Consider the following 23068-nt stretch of genomic DNA (forward strand, 5'->3'; position numbering starts at 1 on the left):
CCTTAGCAAAAATATTGTACAAGGCTTCGTTTTGGAGATATTAACGGAAAACACTGACCAATCAGAGCACGCGTATACCGTTGGAGCGCCCGCGATAGCATATGAGTGCGGCCGCTTATCGCGTAGATAAAATCTCGGACAACATTTTCGCTAAGGAAAAAGTTGTTTCAAATCACCTCATGAACCACCTCTTTCAAGGTGTTACAACATTTTTGGGACACCCTGTATATACCGGCCCTGCATAGAGTGTACAGTATTTTGAATAATCTTTTACTTACTCACGTAAATTTGTTATTATTCCACACATGTTTTGGTGTATTTAACGCCATTTGTAACTTTGTAACTATATAATATAATTTAGTTGTTTTCGAACAAATATCGTAGATTCGTAGCATGTATTAGAATTTTTGCTATAGTTTAGTGAATCAAAGAGATTAGATTATAATAGAGATTATAATCTCTTTGAAATTAAATATAGATAGCTACAGCCCCTAAGAGCTAATATCGTCCATATCATCATAATTTTATTGAATATACTAGACACAGTCATAAACTAGACATCGTTTCATTGTAAGGTTTCATACCAGTGCCGTAATTATTTAACTTAATATACACAGTAGTTAGGTAGCATCAGGTAGTATAATCTGGTATGATTCGTGCATGCTGTGAGGTCCGTGGCGCCAACAAATGTGAGTCGCACAGTACGGCATGTCAGAATTAAAAGGTTTTTTCATTTTGACGGTACAATTGATTTCCATTGCAAGTACTACCGGCTCGATAGGAGACAGATCGCAATTTTACAATTTATGCCTTGCTAAATGTCGTGACAGCAATTGTGATAGCGGTACGTATTCTCTGTAATGTATTGGATAAATACATTACAAATATGATAATTTACAAATTAAAGAAAATGATTATTTTGAATGTTTAATGTAGACTTTTAAAACTTTCATTTTTGTTAGACTGATAATAATTTATCATATAATATCAACAATAAAATTTAATTTATTCCAATTATTTATATGCTATTATGTAATTTTATAAAGTATTTAATATTAATATTATTTGTTAATATTTTATAGATGGAGGCTTTAAAGTACAACCATCTGTACCAATGAGACTTCTACGCTGGTCTTGTAAAGAAGACTGTAGTTATGGGTGTACCTGGGAGACAGTTAATTATTTCATTTCTCATGGTTCAAATATTCCTCAGTTTCATGGAAAAGTATGATAGCTACCTGTGACTATGTGTATATAGTAAAATTATAATGACTAATATATTATAGGAATTATTCCCCAATTTTTATTTCAGTGGCCGTTTGTTCGTTTCTTTGGATGTCAGGAACCTGCATCTGTAATGTTTTCTTTATTAAACTTTTATTGTCATGTTAACATGTATTGGAAATTTAAGAGAAAATTAAGACCTAATGTTCCCATGTTTTATATATGGACTTACTTTAGTATGGTATATTTCTTTTTTATTGTATTAATAATATAGTGATTAACTTATGAATAATACGTTTTAAAATACTAAACATTTTAATTTTAGATATGCATACATGGCTGGTTTTGGTCTTCTATTTTTCATGCACGAGACACTCCATTTACAGAAGTAATGGATTATTCTAGTGCATTTATTATGGTCCTTACATTACTGTATTGTATGCTATTAAGGTAATTGATAATCCTGACGAGTAAAACAGAATTCGAAACAAAAATTTAAAATATGATTATTTAATTTTTTAATTTCAGAATAACGTACAACAGTAATAAAATGTTTGCTGTGATCACATGCGGGTATCTTAGTACTTTATATACGCATTTATCTCATTTATGGTCTGGTTATATTAATTATGACTATAATATGAAATTCAATGTAGCTATAGGTAATTTTATATAACATTTGCGTTTTTGTCTTCTCTATAGAAAACAACTTGCACTAGATACTGAAATTATATTAAATATAAAATACTTGCAGGACTTTTAACATTTGTCATAACAATGATATGGTGGCATCGTAATCGTAAAAGATTACCTTATATTCACTTGATTGGATGGTTTAACATATTAACTGTTCTTGTTACCATATTAGAAGTAGCAGATTTTGCACCAATATTTTGGATATTTGATGCTCATTCTTTGTGGCATGCTAGTACAGCTCCTCTTACAATTTTATTATACAGGTATGTCTAATTGTTAAAATCATGTTACACATTGATGTTATTTTCAATGGGACATACTTATTTATGTACTTTCAGATTCATGATGGCAGATTGTGCTCATTTGCAGACACACTATAGTAAATTGACATTAGACATTGATCACCACATACGATAAATTAGCAGTATTATTAATTCCTACACATTTTTTCAGTACCACTTACGATGTAAACATTTATTTTTATACAGATTATTTGATGCACTATTCATTTGTTCATTTGTAGGTAAAAAATGTATTACTTACATGTATTTGAAAAATAATAGAACAAATTTTAATTTTAGTTTGAAGTATTTATTAATCATGTTTGTAAAATAATATTTTTATTAAATGTTAAGTTTATTCTACAAAATAAATCTGTGTTCCATAAATACATAATTAATATTTATTCAGAATAAGCAGTGCATAATGTATAACGAACCTCTGTTTGTTATTTATAAAAGTATATATAATTTATCAAAACATACACAATTCTAAAAACTTTCATGTAAATACTGTATAGTTTGCAACTTTTTGCATATAACAAATTATATAATTTTAAATTAAATAAAGTATAATATATAACATTATATTACGTTTAAAATTGTGAAATAGAATTAAGAGATATTTGAATTACATAATTTGTACCCTACTTTTCATTTTCTCCTCTTATACCCCTATTCTTTATTCTCTAATTTACAGAAGATATTAACAAATTGTTAAATATATTTTTTTTATTTTACTTCTTATTTTTTCATTTATATTTTACAGGGCAGTGCTAATCTTTACTGATAATGAAATAGAAATTACCAACTGATATGACGTAAATTATATCGTTAAGTTAACAAAATAATTAATTTTGCTTACATTTCATTATATGGATATGATACTATCAATGAGATATGTAAAAGTTAAAAAAATGCAATAAATTATGTTGAGTTGAGCATCTGATATCAAATATAGAATGATTTGAAAATTCAAGATTTCTTGTTTTATAACTGATGCTTAAAGTGATTGTTTTCTTTTTTATGTAACACTATGTTTACTATTCAATATGTCAGAATATATAAATACTTTAAGGAATGTGTTTTATTGTAAAAAAGTAATACACGTCAGTCTATATATCATACTTAAATCATTGATAGATTGATGAGTTAATAACTTTTAAGTACCTGTGTATAGATCGTAACTACGTTTGTGACTTAATATGCTTTAAATATATACATAATGCTATGATTAATAAGATTATACTTATTAATAATGTAAAGGCACGTTTATATTTAAATAAAGTACATGTATACTTTACCTTGTAAATTTGTGCGTTTGTATGAATGTATGAATTAAATAGTGTTATTGTCAAGAAGCATTTCTTTGTTATGTTGAATTTTTAATCATTTTAATACATTAAGTATTTTAAATTAATAAAATATAATAATAAAAATATATAAAGCTGCATCAGTGAAAGCCTCTAATAAAAATGTATTTGCAAGATGGTATAACTGAATGTATTGTGTGTATATGCAAGAATATCGTATAATGACAAAATTAACAATGGCACAAAAACATACATGACAATAGTCATGTCTGAGAATGTAAATATGAACGGAAGATCATGAGATGATGAGTATGCACGATATATTAAAAAAGTTCATAAAAATTTCGCACCTTTTTTTTAAAAAATAGTATATCTATAAATAAATCAATATATCATGATATCGATTTCAAACCTCTTGCATTAGCTGCTTCAATGTTGCATCGTATATCTCTTAACTTTGAGCGCAATTATCTATTGTTATCTTTCATTGTAAGTACTCTAAACGTAAGTAATCATGAAAGTTCACGAAGAAATGGTTTAAGTAAAAATGCATAACAAATAGTTCTTCATAACGATCGTTTACATAACGCTTCACTTTCTGGATTGTCATCTTTGTGCTTCTCGAGGTTTCCGGACAAAGTGGGATCTGGCCGTCGTCTTTTGAAGAATCCAAGTTTTCTGAGAACTAATGTAAGTAAAATAAATAAGATCAAACCTGCTACCACAGCCACTATGTATACCCAAATTGGCACAGGTTCAGCATCTTGTAGATCAAGAAGATGTGGATATACAATCATCTCAGCCTGCATATTAAAATATTGCTATACAAGTTTATACAAAACATGAAAGTAATAACCTAAATTCATAACACCAAAAATACTTGCATTTGCATGATCATCTTTCAAATTTTCTTGTTGTATTGTAACATTTTGTGGAATAATTATTTCTGCATTAGAAGCTATGTGTACCTGATCCACTTTCGGGTAGTCTTCTACAAGAGTAGAATTCCATAACCTGAAATATGTTAAAATATTTTTAACGCAACAAATTATTGAAGTTAAAATTAAAATAAAAAATTAGACTTGTAACAACAACGGTATATGTCTGCCTTCATGTACAATATCAAATATTACCTTGCTTTAACAGTTATGACTGCTTCTTGTTTCCTTTGTAAGTTGAATATAAAGCATGTAATGTTAAAGCATTTTGCAGTCCCTGCTTTACAATTCTATAATAAAATTAATTATAGCAATTTTAAGTAGTTCAGTTTAAATTACACGAATAATCACTTACCATCGAAACTACTTGTCGTCTATGACCATCCTTATCAGTAATAATATGCGTGTTAAGAACTTTTTCTGTGTCTCTCCTTGTTCTTACGTGATTGATATAACTGTGTAATGTAGGAGGCGTAGATACTACAGATGAAGAAACATCCATATCATCATCGTTAGCACTGTCTTGTAGCTTCAATGGATTAAGTACATGCTCTGGTAGTGGCATACATTCGCCATGTCCAAAAGCTGGAAACAAAATTGTAAATGAGCGGGAACTTATTTTACTACATACACATTTTATGGCAATAAATAATGTTACGTATCCAAAATGAAATCTCACGTTCAACAGTTGGTAACTCTTCTAAGTACAACAGCCATTTTCCATGGGCCTTATCATTTGCAACCTCGTAAGGCCATGAAATGCGAATTTCTAAGTTACTTACTCTCCATGGACCTTCATTAAATACTTCGTAAATATGCGAAACTTTAGGTCCTACTTCACTTAAGTGTTTTACAGCTGATTCGCCTATAATTGGTCCACCATAAAACGCCGATTGAATTTTTGCACTCCTATAAGTTTAAAAATTTGTGTAAGATTATTAATTTGATTTTGCAGTTATTTATAAGTTTTATTTTATGGTACGATTTAAACTGTATATCACCCTTTAATTGATAATTCTGCCCGTTTTAGTACCGTTGCTCGCAATTTTGTAGGTTCTTTCTCTTTTACTTCTTTCGAAGTAGAATTTGCAAATATCACAAATCCTAATTGCGACTCGTTGTCTTCCAATTCCTTGGGATCAAACCGTATTTGTATATTTACCATTTTATCTTTCTTAAATGGGTTTCCAATAGAACAAGCTACTATGGTGGTGTTATGTAAATTACAAATTACAGAATCATTACTTTTACTAGCAATGTAATTCAAGCTTTGAGAATGAACGATGAACAGTTGAGCTTCATATGCTGATTCTCCAATGTTAGATACATTTACATCCACCACAACTTCTTCTCTTTCACCCAACAGAAGTTCATAGAAATTTGGTTTCACAGAAGAAGCTTAAAATGAAATATATATTAATTTTCTTAAATCAAATTATTATATAACTATTAACAGATTTAATGTTCACGATATTAATGTTTCTATTTTATTAAAGAACATACCTGATAAATTTAATCGAGCCTTTACTTGTAGATCACTTTCACAAATATCGTTATTGCCACAATCTTTTTGGAAGGTTGCTTCAAACACACGTGCAGCTTCTTGTTGATTCAATATAGGATAATTCTTTATATCGGGTAAAGGTTTTCCTTCAGCAGGCATAATTGGCTCTTCTTGTATTAGAGAATAATTTAAACGAAATTTAATAGGTGACTGAATGTCACGCGTATTTTCCTGAAAAAAATTCAATATTCATCAATTTAAATCCATTTGGAATGTATATAAAATATATTCATGGTTGATATTTCATAGTAAAGAATAATATTGAAGTTTTGTGAAATATTGCTTCTAATATATGATAATTACCTTTAAGTAAACTATTTCTCTCTGACAATGTTCAAACTTTTTCGAATCTAAAGTAACTGTACGATTCACATAATGCGGTCGTACATTACCAGTGTCAAACCAAACTCTGGAGAATTTTTTAACTCCAGTATAAGTTTCAGCTTCGATATAATAATTCAATTTCAAATTTTGCATATCTTCCTCCTTTACGAGTGATTCCGTTTTACAACAAGCTTCGAACGAAAAGCTGTAATAAATTATCTGTAGTTACATGACTACAGATCATTAGACACTAAACTTTGATTTAAGATCTCAGTAAGTTATACTTGCCATGTGTGATTTGAATAAGGGTCTTCTGTACATCCAACTCTATTGGGATCAATAGGTTCTATTTTTTCTTGATATGTGCCATCTTTTTTTAAATAGCGAATATAAGTAGTGATGTCAATAATTTTTCTTGAACGAAGAAGTGCTACAGCATCACTTTCATAAGCTCCTACTAATAAATCTGAATATCCATTTTGATCCATATCAATTCCTCCACTCAACGAGTAACCAAATGTTTGCAATGGTTCTGGCATATCATCTGCATGTATTACCTAAAAAGTGATAAATCGCAGCTATATCAAAAATTCGTTATAATGATATTAAATAAAATAACACGAATAATACTTGTGATGGCACTGTGATTATTCCATTTTTAGAACCAAGATATATATATACAGCTCCTTTATTTTCGTAAGGTGCTCCAATGGCAATATCTTCGTATCCATCTTTATTTAAATCTCCCAAATTTGTCAATGCAAATCCAAATCTACAATTAAATTGTGTACTTCTTGATATGTCAATGAAAATATACATATACATACTTATAAAACGCACCTGGATTCTCCACGCCCGACAAGTTTAACAGGTTTACCTTTTTCCATAGTTATAAGTTTTACACTTTTATTATCCTTATATAATTTCTGTAACTGTGTGTATACATATACAGCACCTCCTTCTGCTTTGTTGAAATAAAATGGTGCTGCCACAATAAGATCAGCAATTCTAAAAGAAATAAAATTAAGTATGTCATATAAATTATTAACGTGATACCGTTTTGCCTTTTTATTTATAAAAATTGTTTATCTCTTCGTTAAATTGAAGATGTTTTAAATGAAAAAAAAAATGAATATTAATTAATATATGGCATAAAATATATAATGTTTAAGAATATATATAAAATACTATACTTGTCTCCATTGACATCTGCAGAAGTAATTTCATATCCGAAACTCGAAGCGAATTGTTCACCGCCCAGAGTCAATGCAACTTCCATGTTTGGTTTAGTGTCGTGTTTTATAAGTAAAATGACCTGGCCAGTACCATTTGAGCGTGGTGCTCCAGCACCATAAGCTAATCCATTACCAAAAAAGTTTCCCACAGTAACAGACATTCCTATAAAATAAACTTCTATTTTAACTGTTGCCAAACCATTTAGCATGTTAATTATATTTTTAATATTTCAGCATAATAATGCAATACATCATTATATATAATAACTAAAAGACAGAGTACTTGCCTAGATAGCTATATTTACTGACAGGATAAGCATCTTGCATTGGAGGACTATAAACTGTGTTATCTCTAGTTAAAAATTCATCTGAAATCGTAAGAATGTATAGAGTTCCTCGCCAAGTGTGAGGACCTGGTGTACCAATAACAACACGATCTTCTGAAGTAAGTACACCACTAGTTCCAGCTTGACAATAACCAAATTGTTCGTGTGCTCTAAAACAGAGACACAGCTTTACATTTACTCATATAAAATAAAACATAACACAAACACTAAAATTTTTATATTACTTGTTCGTTGGTTTTCCAGAACAAGGTTTTTTTAAATCTTGATGTTTCAAATTTTGTGTTAATATATAACATTGTCCTTGACCCCACTGAGAATCTGCTGTTTTTACAATGTGCCTATGTGCACAAACCTAAAAATTTATTAAATGGTTAAGACATTAAGTACTTAGTAATATAAGTAACACTCAGAAAAATACATACCATTACTTTACCACCAACACCTTGACTACGAACTGTTACTCCTAACCATTGATTATCTTTGATTTCATCATTACTTGGTGGCACTAACTCATCAGAATCAACACCTACAAAAATTAAAGTTGTGTGTTAGAAAATTGAAAATAATAATAATTTCACGTAATCATATTTCAAATCACATTCAATGTCATTCATTTTTAATACAAATGCAGATATCTCTAATGACCGATTTCATATCATTTTTAGACTCATCATTATTTATTCCTCTGAGTTGGTCAAACATTTTATACCATTTCAAATGATAGAGCAATTTTATTTTATATACAGTATATGTATATTATGTTCCATAAGTATTACAGTAATACTTATGTATAAATATAATGTATGTATGTATGAAGAATTGTAAGTAGATGTTAATTAATTTTGTTAATCTCTTAATTTTGTCACAGTATAAAATGAAAAGTAAATCAAAAACAAATTAAGCGTTAAAGACCATGCTGAAACAGATAAAGGATATGCATGAAAAAGCAAATGTAAAGAATTGAGAATAAGCAACTGTAGATAAATGTTATCCATGGTAGTAAGTTAAAGAGTATGTGATTTCTTTTTTGCAGCAAATCATACTATTTTATGCAAAAATAAAAACATGTTGAGACATTCCATAGTTAGTAACAATATGATTGCAAATTTAAATTTGTAATAATATTTATTAGTAATGTATTTATTAGAATAACAGTTATTGAATTTACTGAATGCAAATAATACAGTAAAATAATTTCTGTATTATGATTTAACACATCATGCTGATATGCGAGTTATAGTAAAAATGTAATAAAAGTATATGCATAATCACAACAATATGTGTCATAAAAATTACAAAATTGCTCATTCAAATAACACCATTTATCGACTTACTTGTATCATACAGACCTCCTTCTGCTGCTCGTTAACCAACACATAATTTAACAAAAAAATAATCTTATTATGTATACAACATAAAATAGAAACGCAATAACTTAACAACTCTATACAGCACTAACATAAAAAATAACATGCAGACTGAATTAATTAACATTATATGCAAACACTGTATTAGAGCCAGTGTTTTTAATTCTTATACTTTAGTATATTGATATACTTGAGTATAAGAATTAAGCAGTACAACATGTAATTTCACCATGTATAAAATGTAAACACTAAAAATATAAACACATTCTGATCATAAAATATTATTAGATTAAATTTAATTTAAATGTATAAATGTATGTATGTAATAATACATATTTAGACATTTAATTGTATTACATGTGACTGTCAATACTTTTAAAAAAAATTAAACATCAAATTGAAGCTTTAATTAATGAACATTTATATTTTTGCAATGACTGAATAAGAAATATTAAATAAAGAACATACTTGATCGTCCATCTGTGATCACTTGAGTACAATTAAATTTGGTTGTTGTTAAAGGACATTTCCATAATGCACCAGACCTGTTAGTTTCTGGTTGTCTGTTTTGGCCTAAAGGAGCACCAATTAACATCCTGTAAAATACATAATTAGTGTCATAATTAAAATATACAAAGTAACTATGTTACATTTACAATCAAATACAGATAATAAAACATATATATGTTCACAAATTATAAATTTAGCGTAATAAAATTATTTTCCTTGTCAGTGTTATTTTAAAATTATTTTCTTTACAATTTACATACAAATTATCTCATTATTTTCTACTTAGACAAACTTAAATACTTTCATTTCACTTATTATACAAAATATTGTAGTAAAAGTAAATGAGTTACGTGGGAGTGATAATATCTAACGTGTCATGCAAACACGTTACCTCACTAAAATATTACAATCATTACACAATGTTTACAATAGCTTTAATTGAGATAAGAGTCGTGAGTATATTATTTACCAGCTTTTTGGTTTGTCTGAGCTATCGTGAGATATTTCTTGATGTTCGGCTACAGAATAACCGAAATAAGAGCCACTTGGTCCTTTTTTAATAACAGGTATTCTTGGCTCCAAGTTGAAAGTATACACTAAGCATACGTTCAAAATGAACCAAGTTAATTGATAACTTTTCATTTTTGATCAACGCAGTCGGCGCACACATATGTATATAAATATAGTTCTCCGTGGTTTTCCAGCCGTAGAAAGGTGTGAACGATTTCGAAATTGACGTGTACTCTTATCGATAATACTATTTTTGTACACGTTACTTTACTTTATCGCCGTACCACTCATCTGTACCTTTTAAACAGGCATAGGATTCACCGGATCCACCCACGCAATTCAAGTATTTTTTCTTAGTAAGAAAGTAAGAACTACATACACATGAACATATGCGTTTCGTTATTTTGTAGAGGGCAGCATCCAGCAGCATCTGCAAAGCGAAGAAATATTTCGTTACTGACAATGACATGCAAAGATTTGTTTTTTAAATTATTTAGGGTGCGATTGTTTTAAACATTCCTGAATTATTTCGTAAGAATCTTTCGCATGACAAGCAAAGAAATGTATAATAAAATTGGAAGTCAATAAACTTATTAAATATATCATTTATACAGAGAAATCTTGTTTAAACATTCTTTATCCTTACTTCATAAATTTAAACCGTATTCGAAAACTTTTAAATGCAAATTGAAAACTGTATATTTACATTTGAAAAAGAATTATTTGTGTCATATAAATAGACAGAAATAAATTTGTAATTTTTAAATGGATGACATTAAATAATTACAAATATTTTATTATTTTTGTGATATAGAGTACTTGTTGTTTGGGAAATGTAGTTTCATTTCAAACAATTAGTATTTTAAAAAAGAACCATACAAGCAAAATATACCTGTATGCTGTAACTCTGTAGGGATTTTGTTTGTCAAACGCACGTTTGAAAAAGGTTAACATTTATGGCGAAAGAATATTTTGATAATTCTTGAAAATGCATTATTTTAAATATAGAAAATTTGCTACATCCTGTAGTATAATAAGAAACATGGGTAAGGATAGATTTTACTTTTAACCTAATCTTTATTTGTAGTTATTTTTGTAATTTTTGTTTAACTAAAAAATATTCTTCATTAATGATTGTTTACAATTGAACATAAGAATTTCTTTTTAGCTACTGTTAAAAGGTTCTATCGAAAAACGAATATTGTGTCAAGTGGTGGAAGATTTGAAATTACACTCGACCAAAGGAAACTTAAAACTCCACAAGGAAAAATATTTGAAGTGGATAACAAGCCGCTTGCATTAGCAGTGGCTGCAGAATGGGATGCACAAAAAGATGTTATTGATAGAAGCAATATGCACTTGGTAAATTTCCTTTTAAACCTACAAATATTTTATGCATTACTTAATATAACAGTACATGTTTATGTATTTCATTTTGTAGACTGCTCTGTGTAATACCGTAATAGACAATCCTCACAAACATACAAAGATAGATATGGTCAATTATATTGTAAACTGTTTAGAAATGGATACACTTTTATTTCATACAAATGTAAGTATGTTATCTGAATCATTTTTCACATGAATGGGAACAGTGCAAAGAGGACAAATTTTTAAATTTAATGAAAAAAAAACTAATTTTATCATATATTGTAGGAAAGTGATGAATTGTATAAATTACAAACTGAAAAATGGGACCCATTAGTACAATGGTTTTGTGATAACTATAGTGTAAATATGGTAAAAACTCAAAGTATAGAGGCTCCCATCGTATCTGAAGAAACTAAAATGGTACTGGTGAGACATTTAATGTCTTATGACTATGCAGCAGTTCATGGTAAGTACCTTTATTATTTTAACATGTACAAATACGATCTTATATATTGTTTTACATAATAGGTAATACTGTTTTATTTATAGGTTTCATGTATGGAGTAGATGCAATAAAATCTGTGATTCTCACATTAGCTGCAGCAGAACGAGTGATTAGTATACAAGATGCAGTAAAACTGTCGCGTTTAGAGGAAGATTTTCAAGTATTTATACTAAATTATTTACTAATTCTATTTAAAATATATTTCTTTGTAAGTTCCTAATGTTTTTTTCCATCTTTTTGTTATAGACTTCTCATTGGGGATCTGTAGAATGGTTTCATGATCATAACAAGTATGATTTACAAACTCGTTTAGCTGCAGCAATATTATTTGTGCATTTGAACTCTAGTTCAGTGACTAGTCTACCCAAAAATAATAATGAAAATGTTAGTTAATGTACAGGGATCAATGAAATGAGGTATAAACAATATTTGTACTACAAATATACCAGAATGTATTGAAACAGTAACAATATTTTTGCTAGTTTGAAACGTGACAGGAGGATGAGTTAACAGAGGATAATGCTTCCACTGGTATGGAACAGTCAGAACCCATCCATTCCTTTGTACAAATACAACTGAAATAATTGATGAATATTTAATTAATAGATCAGGTACCACAGATTACGCATTACTTTTGAAGAAATAATTCACCTATACGTAGCCCCATGATTCAAACATATTGCGCCATTTTTACATAAATGACGGATGCATTCGTTGCGATGACATTCGCCAACACCACGACCCGTTGCAGGACTAGAGCTTGTTATTGGATAAATTGCGCTTTCAGTACGTAACTCAATGTCGAATATGCATCCGGAAAATCCAGTATGGAGGGGTAAATCGTGGGGTAACGATTCAAAGTTCTTTGACTTGTGTCCACCTAGCCATTAGTAGTAATTTTTGTAACTATATTCAATTTAAATTATGTAAAGTATTTGTACAGTAACAGTTATTTTACAAACTGTAAATATATCGATATGAAATGATGATTTAAAATTATTTTTATTCTATAAAAAAATGTGTTAGATAAAAGTATAAAATTCAGATAAAGAACAAACCAATATAAAGTATCGGTGATACATCGAGTCGAGTCATAGACCCGACCACTCGCCCAGTCACGTTAGCCCTGCCATCCACAGCAAGCCATGCGTCTCTACCTCGTCTCCCAACTTGGACCGTATGGGCTACATAACGCTTGTTTTGTGTCATCGTTGTAGCGCTCAGAGGAACGCTTGTAAATATTCTGCGTACACCTATAAAACATCATCATGAGACAAAATAATATACAGTAAGCAGGGTTACGCAACTATTGAGAGGGGCTTAGATCACTTTTATGATCAAACGATTTGCTAGATAAGTTCAAAAAGGAAAGTTAAGCGATCTAGGTTTCTCCCAATTTGTTGAGAGTTCTGTTATTTGAAATAGTACTTCAAATAACGTTATTTCAAAGGGGTCCAGATCCGCTACTAATTAGTAAAACGTCAAGATGTACTTATACCCGCTCCTAAGTCCCATGTCAACATAATGTAACCACGGACATATGTAATGGAAAGATGATCCGACAGGTCACGTTGCGAACCGCTTTGTCCTAAGTAAGCTATGAGAGATATTTGTTCAAGTGACCGTGGTATGAGTTTCATTTTCAATTCCATGTTATCTTTGATAGAATTCGAGACACCATAAGCGACGTACGACGATAATCCAGGTACAAGTACCGAGAATGATGGTCGATTTATGACGGTATCTGAGAAGTTTACAACGATGTTATCGTACACGTTTTTATACACATACAACGTATAACGAGAGTATGATTGACCTTCTTCGCATAAGAGTCCGTGAGTTCCAAGCGGGCAAACGCAAATGAAGCCCGTCCCTGGCGAACTGATGCAGGTCGAACCTGACGCGCAAGGATTTTCATCGCACATTGAACGCTCACAAAATGGGCCTGTGTATCTATCCAATCGAATAACACTCGGTTTTGTGATCATTTATAACATCTACTAGCATCCTTTCTCCTCGGTTAATTTAACAAATTATCTTACCCTGCTATACATCTACAACGTACTGCACCGTTTGTTTCCTCGCATGCACCAAAGTTTTTGCATGGATTCGATAGGCACAGAAAAGACACGCAATCCTCGATTTGGAATGTTTCTGTAGAATCGCGAATGAAATGACGCTGGACATCATTTATCTGCATCAACAAATTAATTACGATGCAAGTATTTGTAGAATTGTATTGAGTATAATTTTAGTCACTGTCATGGTTTAGACAGATTCGAAAAGGCAGAGGAATAATGGTTTCTCAGTGTTTACGGTGATGTAAATGGGATGCAATATCTTGGTATTTGTTGTAACAATTGTAGCTTTGTAAATCACTGCAGGAGATTCGATATAGAACGTTTTGTGTTAATAATGGGCCAGAACGTAAATAAATGTTATATTCTACATATATAAATCATCATAAATTCTGAAAAGACGTTATCCTGCCTCTTGGATTTCTGCAAATAGCCGATGCGATAAACAGCTATAAGATAAACAGATTTAAAAAGTGAAGAAAACCTTTAAGGAGTCCATGCAACCGGTAAATCCCACGGAGACATGCGAGAAATAATGTGTAAATATTGATGGTATGCCACCTAAATGTAAATTGGCATGTCTTGGAAGGCTCCCATGCAGTGGCAGAATTTGTTCACCGCTAACGGCTGTAGTCCCGTTCACTAACAAATGGGCTGAACATTTATTGGTATCGTTTCTCATCAAGTATTGAAATCTACATGTAAGAAATAGTTATGTAGAATAAAAAGATGTTAGAAATACGAGGTGTGTTTGAAAAGTTGGCGGCTCCACGTAAACAAAAATGATTTGTTATACTTTCTTTCTTATTGTTCGATATAATCAACGATACTGTAAGGTTGCTATGTCAATTTAAAATAGGCGTTTACTGCATCCATCACTTCTGTATTTAATACAATAAGTTTGAGGTCCAGCTGTTCATCTTGTGATAGAGCTTGGCCTTTCAAGCATCCCTCGTATATTTCATCTAACTGGTGTACCTTGTATCAATGTCAACTTCGTATCCATTGTCGACAGGCGAATCGATTTCGCCAAGTAACATAGTCTCAAGCCCGCAAGAAAATTGGAACTTCAGAGCTCCATATTCCAAGTATACCAAAGCATATTTTTCATTGTCGAAATAGACGTGGAGTATAATGCCATCCTTGAAACGGGCTCTGATTCTCACGAAAATTCTTAACGTCGCGTTATTGCCTTCTGAAATCTCTACATCGGCGTGCTGTCTCACATAAGATTTCCCATTGAAAGCTGCCCGCGTTATACCGGAACCAGTTTTACAGTCACCGCGAAGAGAACAGTTACACTGCAATCATATGTCAACATTAGTATTTTTATCAGCACTGGCGCAGTAAATAAACTATTGATAGCAACAGCTTTTAATTCTGTGTACTTTTGGAGGAAAATTTTAACTTTTGTATTTGCAGTATTACATTCTACATACAGTCTTGTCATATTTTCTAAAATAAAAGATAGTAAGTAGAATGTGCAAAATGTTGAATATTGTACAGACATGAAAAGTCGGCTACAGGATCTGATTAATCGTGGTACAATATCGTAGATCATATTATGGAAAGTTTATAGAGTGGAGATTATATTATATTTAATAAGATTCAGCAGTCAACTTCTCATCTTTGTATAACAATTTTGCCTTACGAATTACGAAGGCTGGCCACATCGTCTGACCTAATAGGACTCGCGCTACATCCACAATACATTTTAATAAATAAAGAAGAGTCTCTGTATGTGTGACACGTATTACAAGTAAACGATTAGGAATTGTAGTAAATGTTTATACATACAAGGACAATAATAAATTTTCGTTAAATAAAATGCTTACGTCGCTGTCGTTGCGTGCAGGTGCTACCGTACACAGTATCCCATGACATTCAGTACCAATACTTTCAGTTGTCGATAGCTCATCTTTCGTTGACGACTGTTCGGGTTCGCTAACGCTAGTAACTTCATCGAATATTGGTCTCACAGAGGTACTACTTGTCAATGACGAAAGGGTAACGTTAGCGAATGCGAATGTAGAACTTTCCACATCTCCACTCGAAGATTTTAATGGAGGTGTAGATGACCATCTATCTGTAAATGAGGGAACAGTGCTTTTTGGCACTTCTGCTGTTGGTGAATTCGGTTCTGAGCTTCTGTTTTGCCAAAGTTCCGTGAAGCTCGAAGACCATGTCACGGCGGAAAATGAGCTGGTCTTTTCACTTCCGGCTGTTGCCATTGCTTCGGTAGGTATTTCAACAGACGTAGTCACCATAGGATAATACCTATAAAAATGTAATGTTGAAACAGTTATCTTATTTCGGTCACTTCTAACGCTACTCTTATCTAGCAGCTTGTAGGACAATGTAGTATTACAGTCGAACTCGATTATAATGAGCATCAAGAGATAGATATAATTTTGCTATTATAACTGATACTCGTTGCATCGGTGATGAGTTAAACATGTTCCCTATTTTTTCAATAATTTGATAAGAAGATACATTTGGAGAATAGAAGATATATTAGAGATGTTGAAATCTGAGAGTATAAAATGTGCCATTGAGCAGATGAGAGGCTTTTGTTTTTCGGATTTTGCTGAGTGTGGTTTCTTGAGCGTCGTGCACACAAAGTGTTCCGCATATGTTCCTAATATAACTAACATGTATAATGTTGTATATGTATTCTACTTTTGATCCTATCAACAGAAAGAGAAATAAAGTAACGTATGTGTATTAACTGCGATACATTAAAAATTAAACAGTGTTCGACTGTATTCTATAGATTGGTTTAAACAAGAGATAAGATGGTCCCAATTTACCTTGTAATTGGGACATACCTCGTCGTACTATTCGCTTCAGAAGGTGTTGTGTCACTGATGGATGCGAATGTACCAGTACCTTCTTCTTGATAAGTAGTATCAGCGGTGGTACTTTCATTGCGAGCTGACTTTTGCGTTGGATATTCCGTTTCAGCCTTCACCGTTGAAGTCATTGGAGACATTTCATTTGAGGTATCGGGAAATTCTCGAGGTTCCATCGAGACGGTTTCAGTTTGAGATGTTCCTTTACCCTCGATGGAGTATATCGAGGAGACATCGGTAACCAACGGCGTAGTTTCTGTGGCACTATCGCCGCTGCTACCGAATAAGGTAGTGCCGTTCTTGTCTATGGTAAAAGGTGTGTCGGTGAAAGGGTACCATTTTGTATAAGAACGACCAGTGCTCTTAGAAGTCATCGAAGACTGTGTAGTCGGTGTACTGGAAGCAGTTGGTGATGCATTACTTTCTGGCAGTGTTGCTGGTCTCGGTGAAAACGAAGTACTTGCAGTGGTCTTCTTATCGTCATCAGTCTCAAACGGTTCCTCAAATGTCGATGAAACGGTCGATGGAAGATCATATACGTTGCAAAATGGGCCGCTGTAGAATGCAGGACAAGCGCAAGTGAAACTGTTGATGCCGTCGACGCAAGAACCTCCGTTCTCACAGTTAGCGAATTTCGACTCGCAGTCGTCGTATTTTAACTCGCATAACGTTCCGTGATAGTCCGGGACGCAGTAGCAGACCGATCGTTCGTCCTCGAACAAACATACCGCATCGTTTTTGCAGGGATTCTCCTCGCAGGGCACGATGGCTTTGTCGCAATCTTTACCGGTATACCCTTGAAAGAATAGTTAAAGTTAACAAGGCATTGAGTTCATAATGATACCTACTTTAAAAGAGGGTGATTCTTCGTGGCGATTCAAGCGATTTTTCATTCAAATAGAAACATGTTGAAATATAAACGTGATCCTTCTCAGGTGAAGGCTTAAATTGTGCCTGGAAAAAATAATGCAGAAAAATATGCTTCGTATAAGATGGAGCCCAGACAAAATACAAAAAGGACGTTCCATATTACATGAAGTATATTTTGCACATTATAACACAACTTAAGTCTTTATTTAAAGATGACAACATAATCAACGTTTATATTTCAACACGTTATCGATCCTTTTTTAAATGATCTCTAAAGCATTGTTTAAGCATTTACATAATTTAGAAGAGTATGAATATTCCACGCTATTATAGCTTTGATTACATTGACTCTTTTTATTTTGTCGAGTTATAAATTGCTGGATCATGGTTTGAACTTTCATACTCTCTTAAATTATTCCAGTAACACCTTATTGATATGCTGTACCTGAAGAGGAACATCCAACCTTATGATCGGAATGTCGTAAACAAAGAATTGAATTAATACTACGACAAAATACCCTAATTTTTTTATCAAGGTACAGTAAATCGCTAAATAGGCACGCAATGGTCTGCCAAACTCTCAACGTATCTTATTTTATTATTAAACGGCATTATTCATGCGTTTTCCTGTAAATAGTATATTTAATTCTTTTTAATTTAATTAAAGAAAATAGTCAATCTATGTCAGGTATTTACCTCAATTCTAATAGTTCGAGTTCGTTTTCAAATCATTTAAACAAAATTATAGATTAAGCGTGGCATCCATCGTAACTTACCGAACAGACAAGCGCAAGTATACGAAGCGGGCATATTGATGCAGAGACCTCCGTTTTTGCATGGTGATGCAACGCATTCGTCGATATCTTCGTCGCACAATCGACCTGTCCAGCCTGTTTACAAAATTAGAACGTTAATTCTGTGGTTTTAAAGGGTCATTCGTTACTCCTAAACATTTTCTGCTAATGTTTACAAACTATGAATGGCTTATTACGACTATATTTTCATCATTGTGCTGGTTATAGTGTAGGTACCTTCGGGGCAGCGGCAAAAGAAAGAGAATCCAGGCCCTTCCACGCATTCGCCCCCATTTTTACATATGGTATCGTTGCAAACGGAGGCGTCGATTTCACAATAATCACCTTCAAAAAAAAAAAAGATTCAAGTTATTCTTATATTACTGACTATAAATAAAATTTAGAATACAATAGAATTGATCAAATTGCTTTAAATTAATTTATAGAAATCTTGTAGTTGTCAGAGATCTCTAGACTGAACAGAATACTTTGAGATATCAAGAATAATTTAAAATTGGAAAGGTATAGAATAAACAATTGTAAAGAAATATACGCAAACGAGTATGAATGTAAAATATATAAAAGAAAGAATAAATGGCGTTACGTTCAATTAATATTTCTATTGTAGCGTTAATTTGATACTGCGCATTGGTCTGTAGTACTCTATAGCAGCTACTCTTTTGTCTGATCAAACACGTAATGCGCTCCTTAGAATTTGAAAACTGTACAGTCTCTGGAGTACTCTGGATTCTTGATTCCTTTTCTACTGTTTTTAAGACTTCACTATATTTCTTCAATCAACTATACTCTCACAATTAGGCATTTCTACCTGAATATCCTTCAGGGCACTGACAAATGATACCATCGCGATCCACACAGGTTCCGTTATTCAGACAGGGTTGATTCGAGCATTCGCTGTACCTCTGCTCGCAATTTGTACCTGTAAATAGACAGAGTATGTCAAGACAATAAATAAACCTGTCGAAGCTAAATTTTGAAAGAAATTTATGTTGAGTAAGCAGAGTCGTTGCTGCAAGTTTAATAACATCTAGCAAAGATACTTCCTCGATACTAGCCCAAGAAAACTATACAAACGTGTTATTTAAGCCGTCGTAATTTTTTGATTTATTACAAGCATTTAACTTAACCAGAGGCTTATTTAAAATTGTCGTTTATATTTTCTATTATGATATAACAAAAGATCTAAGATTTCTAACAAGGAAACACCGGTGATACGGACGTGTCTGCTTTTCACCGATAATAAGGTATACTTAAGCTTTACAAAGCTGACGCTCGAATGTCGTCTAATCATTTACTGTACAAACACGTCGGCGGGTCGAGATTCACGCATGCGATAGAAGGTAAACGGAGAAACCACGAGTTACCTACAAAACCCTCGGCGCAAGTGCAATTATACGCTGCAACGGCATCGTTGCAAGTCCCTCCGTTCAGGCATGGATTGGACCAGCAGTCGTCCCAATTGATATCGCAATTAATACCAGTGTAACCGTCGATGCAATAACAGGAGTAAGTGCTGTATAATGTACGCAAAATGAACAACTAATTAGAATAATTACAGAAGTATTATACATTATATAACAGTATATTAATTCAACGATGTTAACATTTCTTTATATCATATTTATTCTTTCGAATAAAGAGACTTAATCGTTTTATTACTTATAACGCGCCACTAATTGTACTTTACAGTATGTTAGAAATGAAATCAACGATAAATTATTAATTACTTTGCAGTCCTTATTTATGTACCTGTTCGCGTCCTCTAAACAAATCCCATACATGCAGGGATCGCCGCTGCAATTCAGTCCCCGTGAAAAACCAGTGGTTAAAGCCAAGACAGTTGCCAGAACAAGGATTCTCTCATTTATGAATTTCTCTGTCCGTTCTCTCGTATAATGCATTCTAAATAAAAATAGCGTAACTCTAATTGTACGCGTTTACGCACAGGTCATCGAGAACAATCGCAAGATGCGCGTGTTTACCACCCACGCGACGTTCACTGCTCAACGAACGCCTCTAAAAATCGACGTATCTATAGTACGCGTATAAAAATTATACATGCTCAAGCGTACTTTCGTGTAAAATACGATTACGTGGAGTACCATCGCCAAAAACGTTCCAATGCGTGAAATGAAATAAACCAACCGGAAATTACTTTTATTTTACGCGAGTCATTCATCTGCAGATCGTTTCTCACATTTTGATTACCTTTGCGTATCGCCGGATTGTCCCATATAACTAAAGAAACGTAAATCGCGAGTAATAGAACCTTTTGGTTAGTGTACACTGTTCCTGAATGATACGACTACCTCTATATAATATACATACTTGTTAGCATAGGTGCTATTAGTTGCAGGTAGTCGGTTACCTGGTAGTCTTAGCAACGCTTGGCTACACAAGCGGTAGCATGTCTCGGTTACGCTTGCGTGGAAAATTCGCTTCGTCGATAAGAATTTTTATTACATTTCGAAAACTTCGAATTCTATCGAGTGGAACGAAACACGCTTCGTTGTGAACGTTTCTCTTCGAACATGTGTAATCTATGCGCTTGTAATCATAAACTAACTGTGGTAAAATTAGCTGAAGTAATGTGAACAGAGGCAGATCGGATAAATGAAGATCCACTGGATAATCGGGACCTGAGGTGAAATAATTAAACATAATATTTCATTTACGAAATAAACTCTTCATAGAACTGCAACGCATTTTCTAATGGGTGTCTTATCAGTGCTGTTAATAAATATTTTTAATCTGTGTAATCCATCTGTTCTGTTTTTCTTTCTCCTAAAATAAAATAAAATGCATTATTGAAAACAAAAGTCTTGGATCGTCTGAGTAATTATAAGTAGTATCACTAGGTAGCCAGATGAATAATCTACTTACTCTGGGGTATTCATCATTATCGTTACCAGCGTAAAACGAATCCTGTATATAAAATCTACCATTTACATTAAGATAAAATAAAGAAACAAATTGAACAACGTTGACGTCGCAGTGGTATCACACTAACATTATAATCGGTTATCATCGTCGATTGCAACCGGTTGAACGACAGAACACAAAACGACGGATGCCAAAACGCAACTACCTATTACAAAATCCCAATTCTATTTTAAACCGAATCAGCGAGCATGAAATGATACCACTGCTCTTTCACGGATGCTCCCAACGTCTCGAAATCGTCCAAGTATGCGTGAAAGGTTTGTTTTCGCGCGAACGAAAATCTTTGTTTATGAAGTCATCGGTCTCTTTACCGAATGCCAGCCTTCGATTCGTTTTCGTTATGCCAAGGTCAATGTAACATAGTCATGAATATATTTGTAGATGGCTGTAAGTAAAAGACTATTACTTAATCTCGCCGTATTTTGTTAAACGTGCATAGAGCGAAACACTTACAGCAGGCCTATAGATAGATGAGGATTCTTGAAGGAATCTTGCTTGGTTTCGGTAAAGACACAATCTGATGCCAATAGCTCGGCAAGTAGAGGATCTAAAACAGATACAAAGGTCGGCGTTTTCTTCTTTTGATGGAATTGTCAGTTTTTTAATGCTGAGCTCAATTCGGTAATGAATTTTGAGAACAAAAGTGTTATGGTATATTTATCCTAAAGTTGATAGCTTCTGAGATATATGGGATATCATATTAAAATTATAATGTTTGAATGGTTTATCGTACGCAAAACTTATCATCTCAAATGATAGACTTGTTGAAATTGTACATATCTTAGAAAATGTTCTGTACGAAGAATTCGACAGAAGGGTTCGACGACCTGCGATTCACGGAAACAATAGGCAAAGCTCTCGATCAGATTAGAATCTGGAATAAAAGACAATCAGCTGTTTATCTGTTACATGTTAAATAAAAATTAGAATTGTAATTATACAGTGAAATAATTCAGAATAAACAAATACAAATTTACGTGTTCACTAAATTAAAGTCCTATACGTTGTTTTCATTCATAATCCGTTAATCGAGCCAAATTCGATTCATCTCTGCTTCAAGGTCAATCAAGGTCAAGCGGTGATACTTCAGTAACAAAATATCCTGGAAAATATGAATTTTAGTATGTGTACGCTTTGATACTTCTATACATCAAATTTTCTCATACAAAAAACATTGGTGATTCAATTAAAAAAAAAGAAAGTGTTTACACTTCCATCTACAAAGAATGAAGAAGTGTTCGTGAACACTAATGTTCATGTTCCCCTTGAAATCGAATCAAGATTGACTCAAAGGAGTTTCGCCTATCGCCAAAAGTGAATGAGTTATT

At 32.5% G+C, this 23068-nt stretch overlaps 4 protein-coding genes across 12 annotated transcripts; 2 read left to right on the forward strand and 2 right to left on the reverse strand.

The window, feature by feature from the left end:
• Positions 1-218: 218 nt before the first annotated feature.
• Positions 219-2500, forward strand: LOC128872551 (post-GPI attachment to proteins factor 3). The gene is made up of 7 exons (XM_054115371.1): positions 219-844; positions 1083-1225; positions 1313-1465; positions 1550-1674; positions 1753-1886; positions 1979-2183; positions 2259-2500. The coding sequence occupies exons 1-7, from the start codon at positions 709-711 to the stop codon at positions 2335-2337; spliced, it is 975 nt and encodes a 324-aa protein (XP_053971346.1). The 5' UTR covers positions 219-708; the 3' UTR covers positions 2338-2500.
• A 1062-nt stretch (positions 2501-3562) lies between these two features.
• On the reverse strand, positions 3563-10895 carry LOC128872548 (integrin alpha-PS1). 2 transcript variants are annotated; one of them, XM_054115363.1, is made up of 18 exons: positions 10266-10895; positions 9755-9882; positions 9254-9277; positions 8342-8445; positions 8144-8271; positions 7860-8068; positions 7531-7735; positions 7178-7345; positions 6968-7109; positions 6626-6894; positions 6317-6542; positions 5953-6184; positions 5451-5847; positions 5129-5358; positions 4805-5034; positions 4645-4739; positions 4396-4525; positions 3563-4314 (listed from the first exon to the last, which is right to left on the reverse strand). In XM_054115363.1, the coding sequence occupies exons 1-18, from the start codon at positions 10436-10438 to the stop codon at positions 4078-4080; spliced, it is 3327 nt and encodes a 1108-aa protein (XP_053971338.1). In that variant the 5' UTR covers positions 10439-10895; the 3' UTR covers positions 3563-4077. The 2 variants fall into 2 exon arrangements, with proteins under 2 accessions (XP_053971338.1, XP_053971339.1); XM_054115364.1 differs by lacking the exon at positions 9254-9277.
• Positions 10896-11164: 269 nt separating this feature from the next.
• Positions 11165-12928, forward strand: LOC128872552 (ATP synthase mitochondrial F1 complex assembly factor 2). 2 transcript variants are annotated; one of them, XR_008456211.1, is made up of 8 exons: positions 11165-11352; positions 11475-11668; positions 11748-11858; positions 11963-12143; positions 12227-12342; positions 12429-12598; positions 12665-12713; positions 12789-12928. XR_008456211.1 is itself a non-coding variant. In XM_054115372.1 (7 exons), the coding sequence occupies exons 1-6, from the start codon at positions 11295-11297 to the stop codon at positions 12573-12575; spliced, it is 807 nt and encodes a 268-aa protein (XP_053971347.1). In that variant the 5' UTR covers positions 11165-11294; the 3' UTR covers positions 12576-12598; positions 12665-12827. The 2 variants fall into 2 exon arrangements, 1 of the variants encoding a protein (XP_053971347.1); XM_054115372.1 differs by having other exon boundaries at positions 12665-12827.
• On the reverse strand, positions 12618-22848 carry LOC128872547 (protein eyes shut). 7 transcript variants are annotated; one of them, XM_054115358.1, is made up of 19 exons: positions 22718-22848; positions 22194-22614; positions 21681-22125; positions 21126-21581; positions 20547-20699; positions 20162-20310; positions 19606-19716; positions 19014-19121; positions 18759-18872; positions 17071-17908; positions 16096-16537; positions 15239-15561; positions 14745-14955; positions 14225-14376; positions 13999-14135; positions 13681-13926; positions 13241-13435; positions 12834-13062; positions 12618-12757 (listed from the first exon to the last, which is right to left on the reverse strand). In XM_054115358.1, the coding sequence occupies exons 5-19, from the start codon at positions 20696-20698 to the stop codon at positions 12661-12663; spliced, it is 3504 nt and encodes a 1167-aa protein (XP_053971333.1). In that variant the 5' UTR covers position 20699; positions 21126-21581; positions 21681-22125; positions 22194-22614; positions 22718-22848; the 3' UTR covers positions 12618-12660. The 7 variants fall into 7 exon arrangements, with proteins under 7 accessions (XP_053971333.1, XP_053971331.1, XP_053971330.1 ...); XM_054115356.1 differs by having other exon boundaries at positions 20547-21581; positions 21681-21722; positions 22052-22125; positions 22718-22847; XM_054115355.1 differs by having other exon boundaries at positions 20547-21035; positions 22718-22847.
• Positions 22849-23068: the final 220 nt, after the last annotated feature.

Source organism: Hylaeus volcanicus, chromosome 2 (assembly GCF_026283585.1).
Source record: "Hylaeus volcanicus isolate JK05 chromosome 2, UHH_iyHylVolc1.0_haploid, whole genome shotgun sequence".
Taxonomy (NCBI): Eukaryota; Metazoa; Arthropoda; class Insecta; order Hymenoptera; family Colletidae; genus Hylaeus; species Hylaeus volcanicus.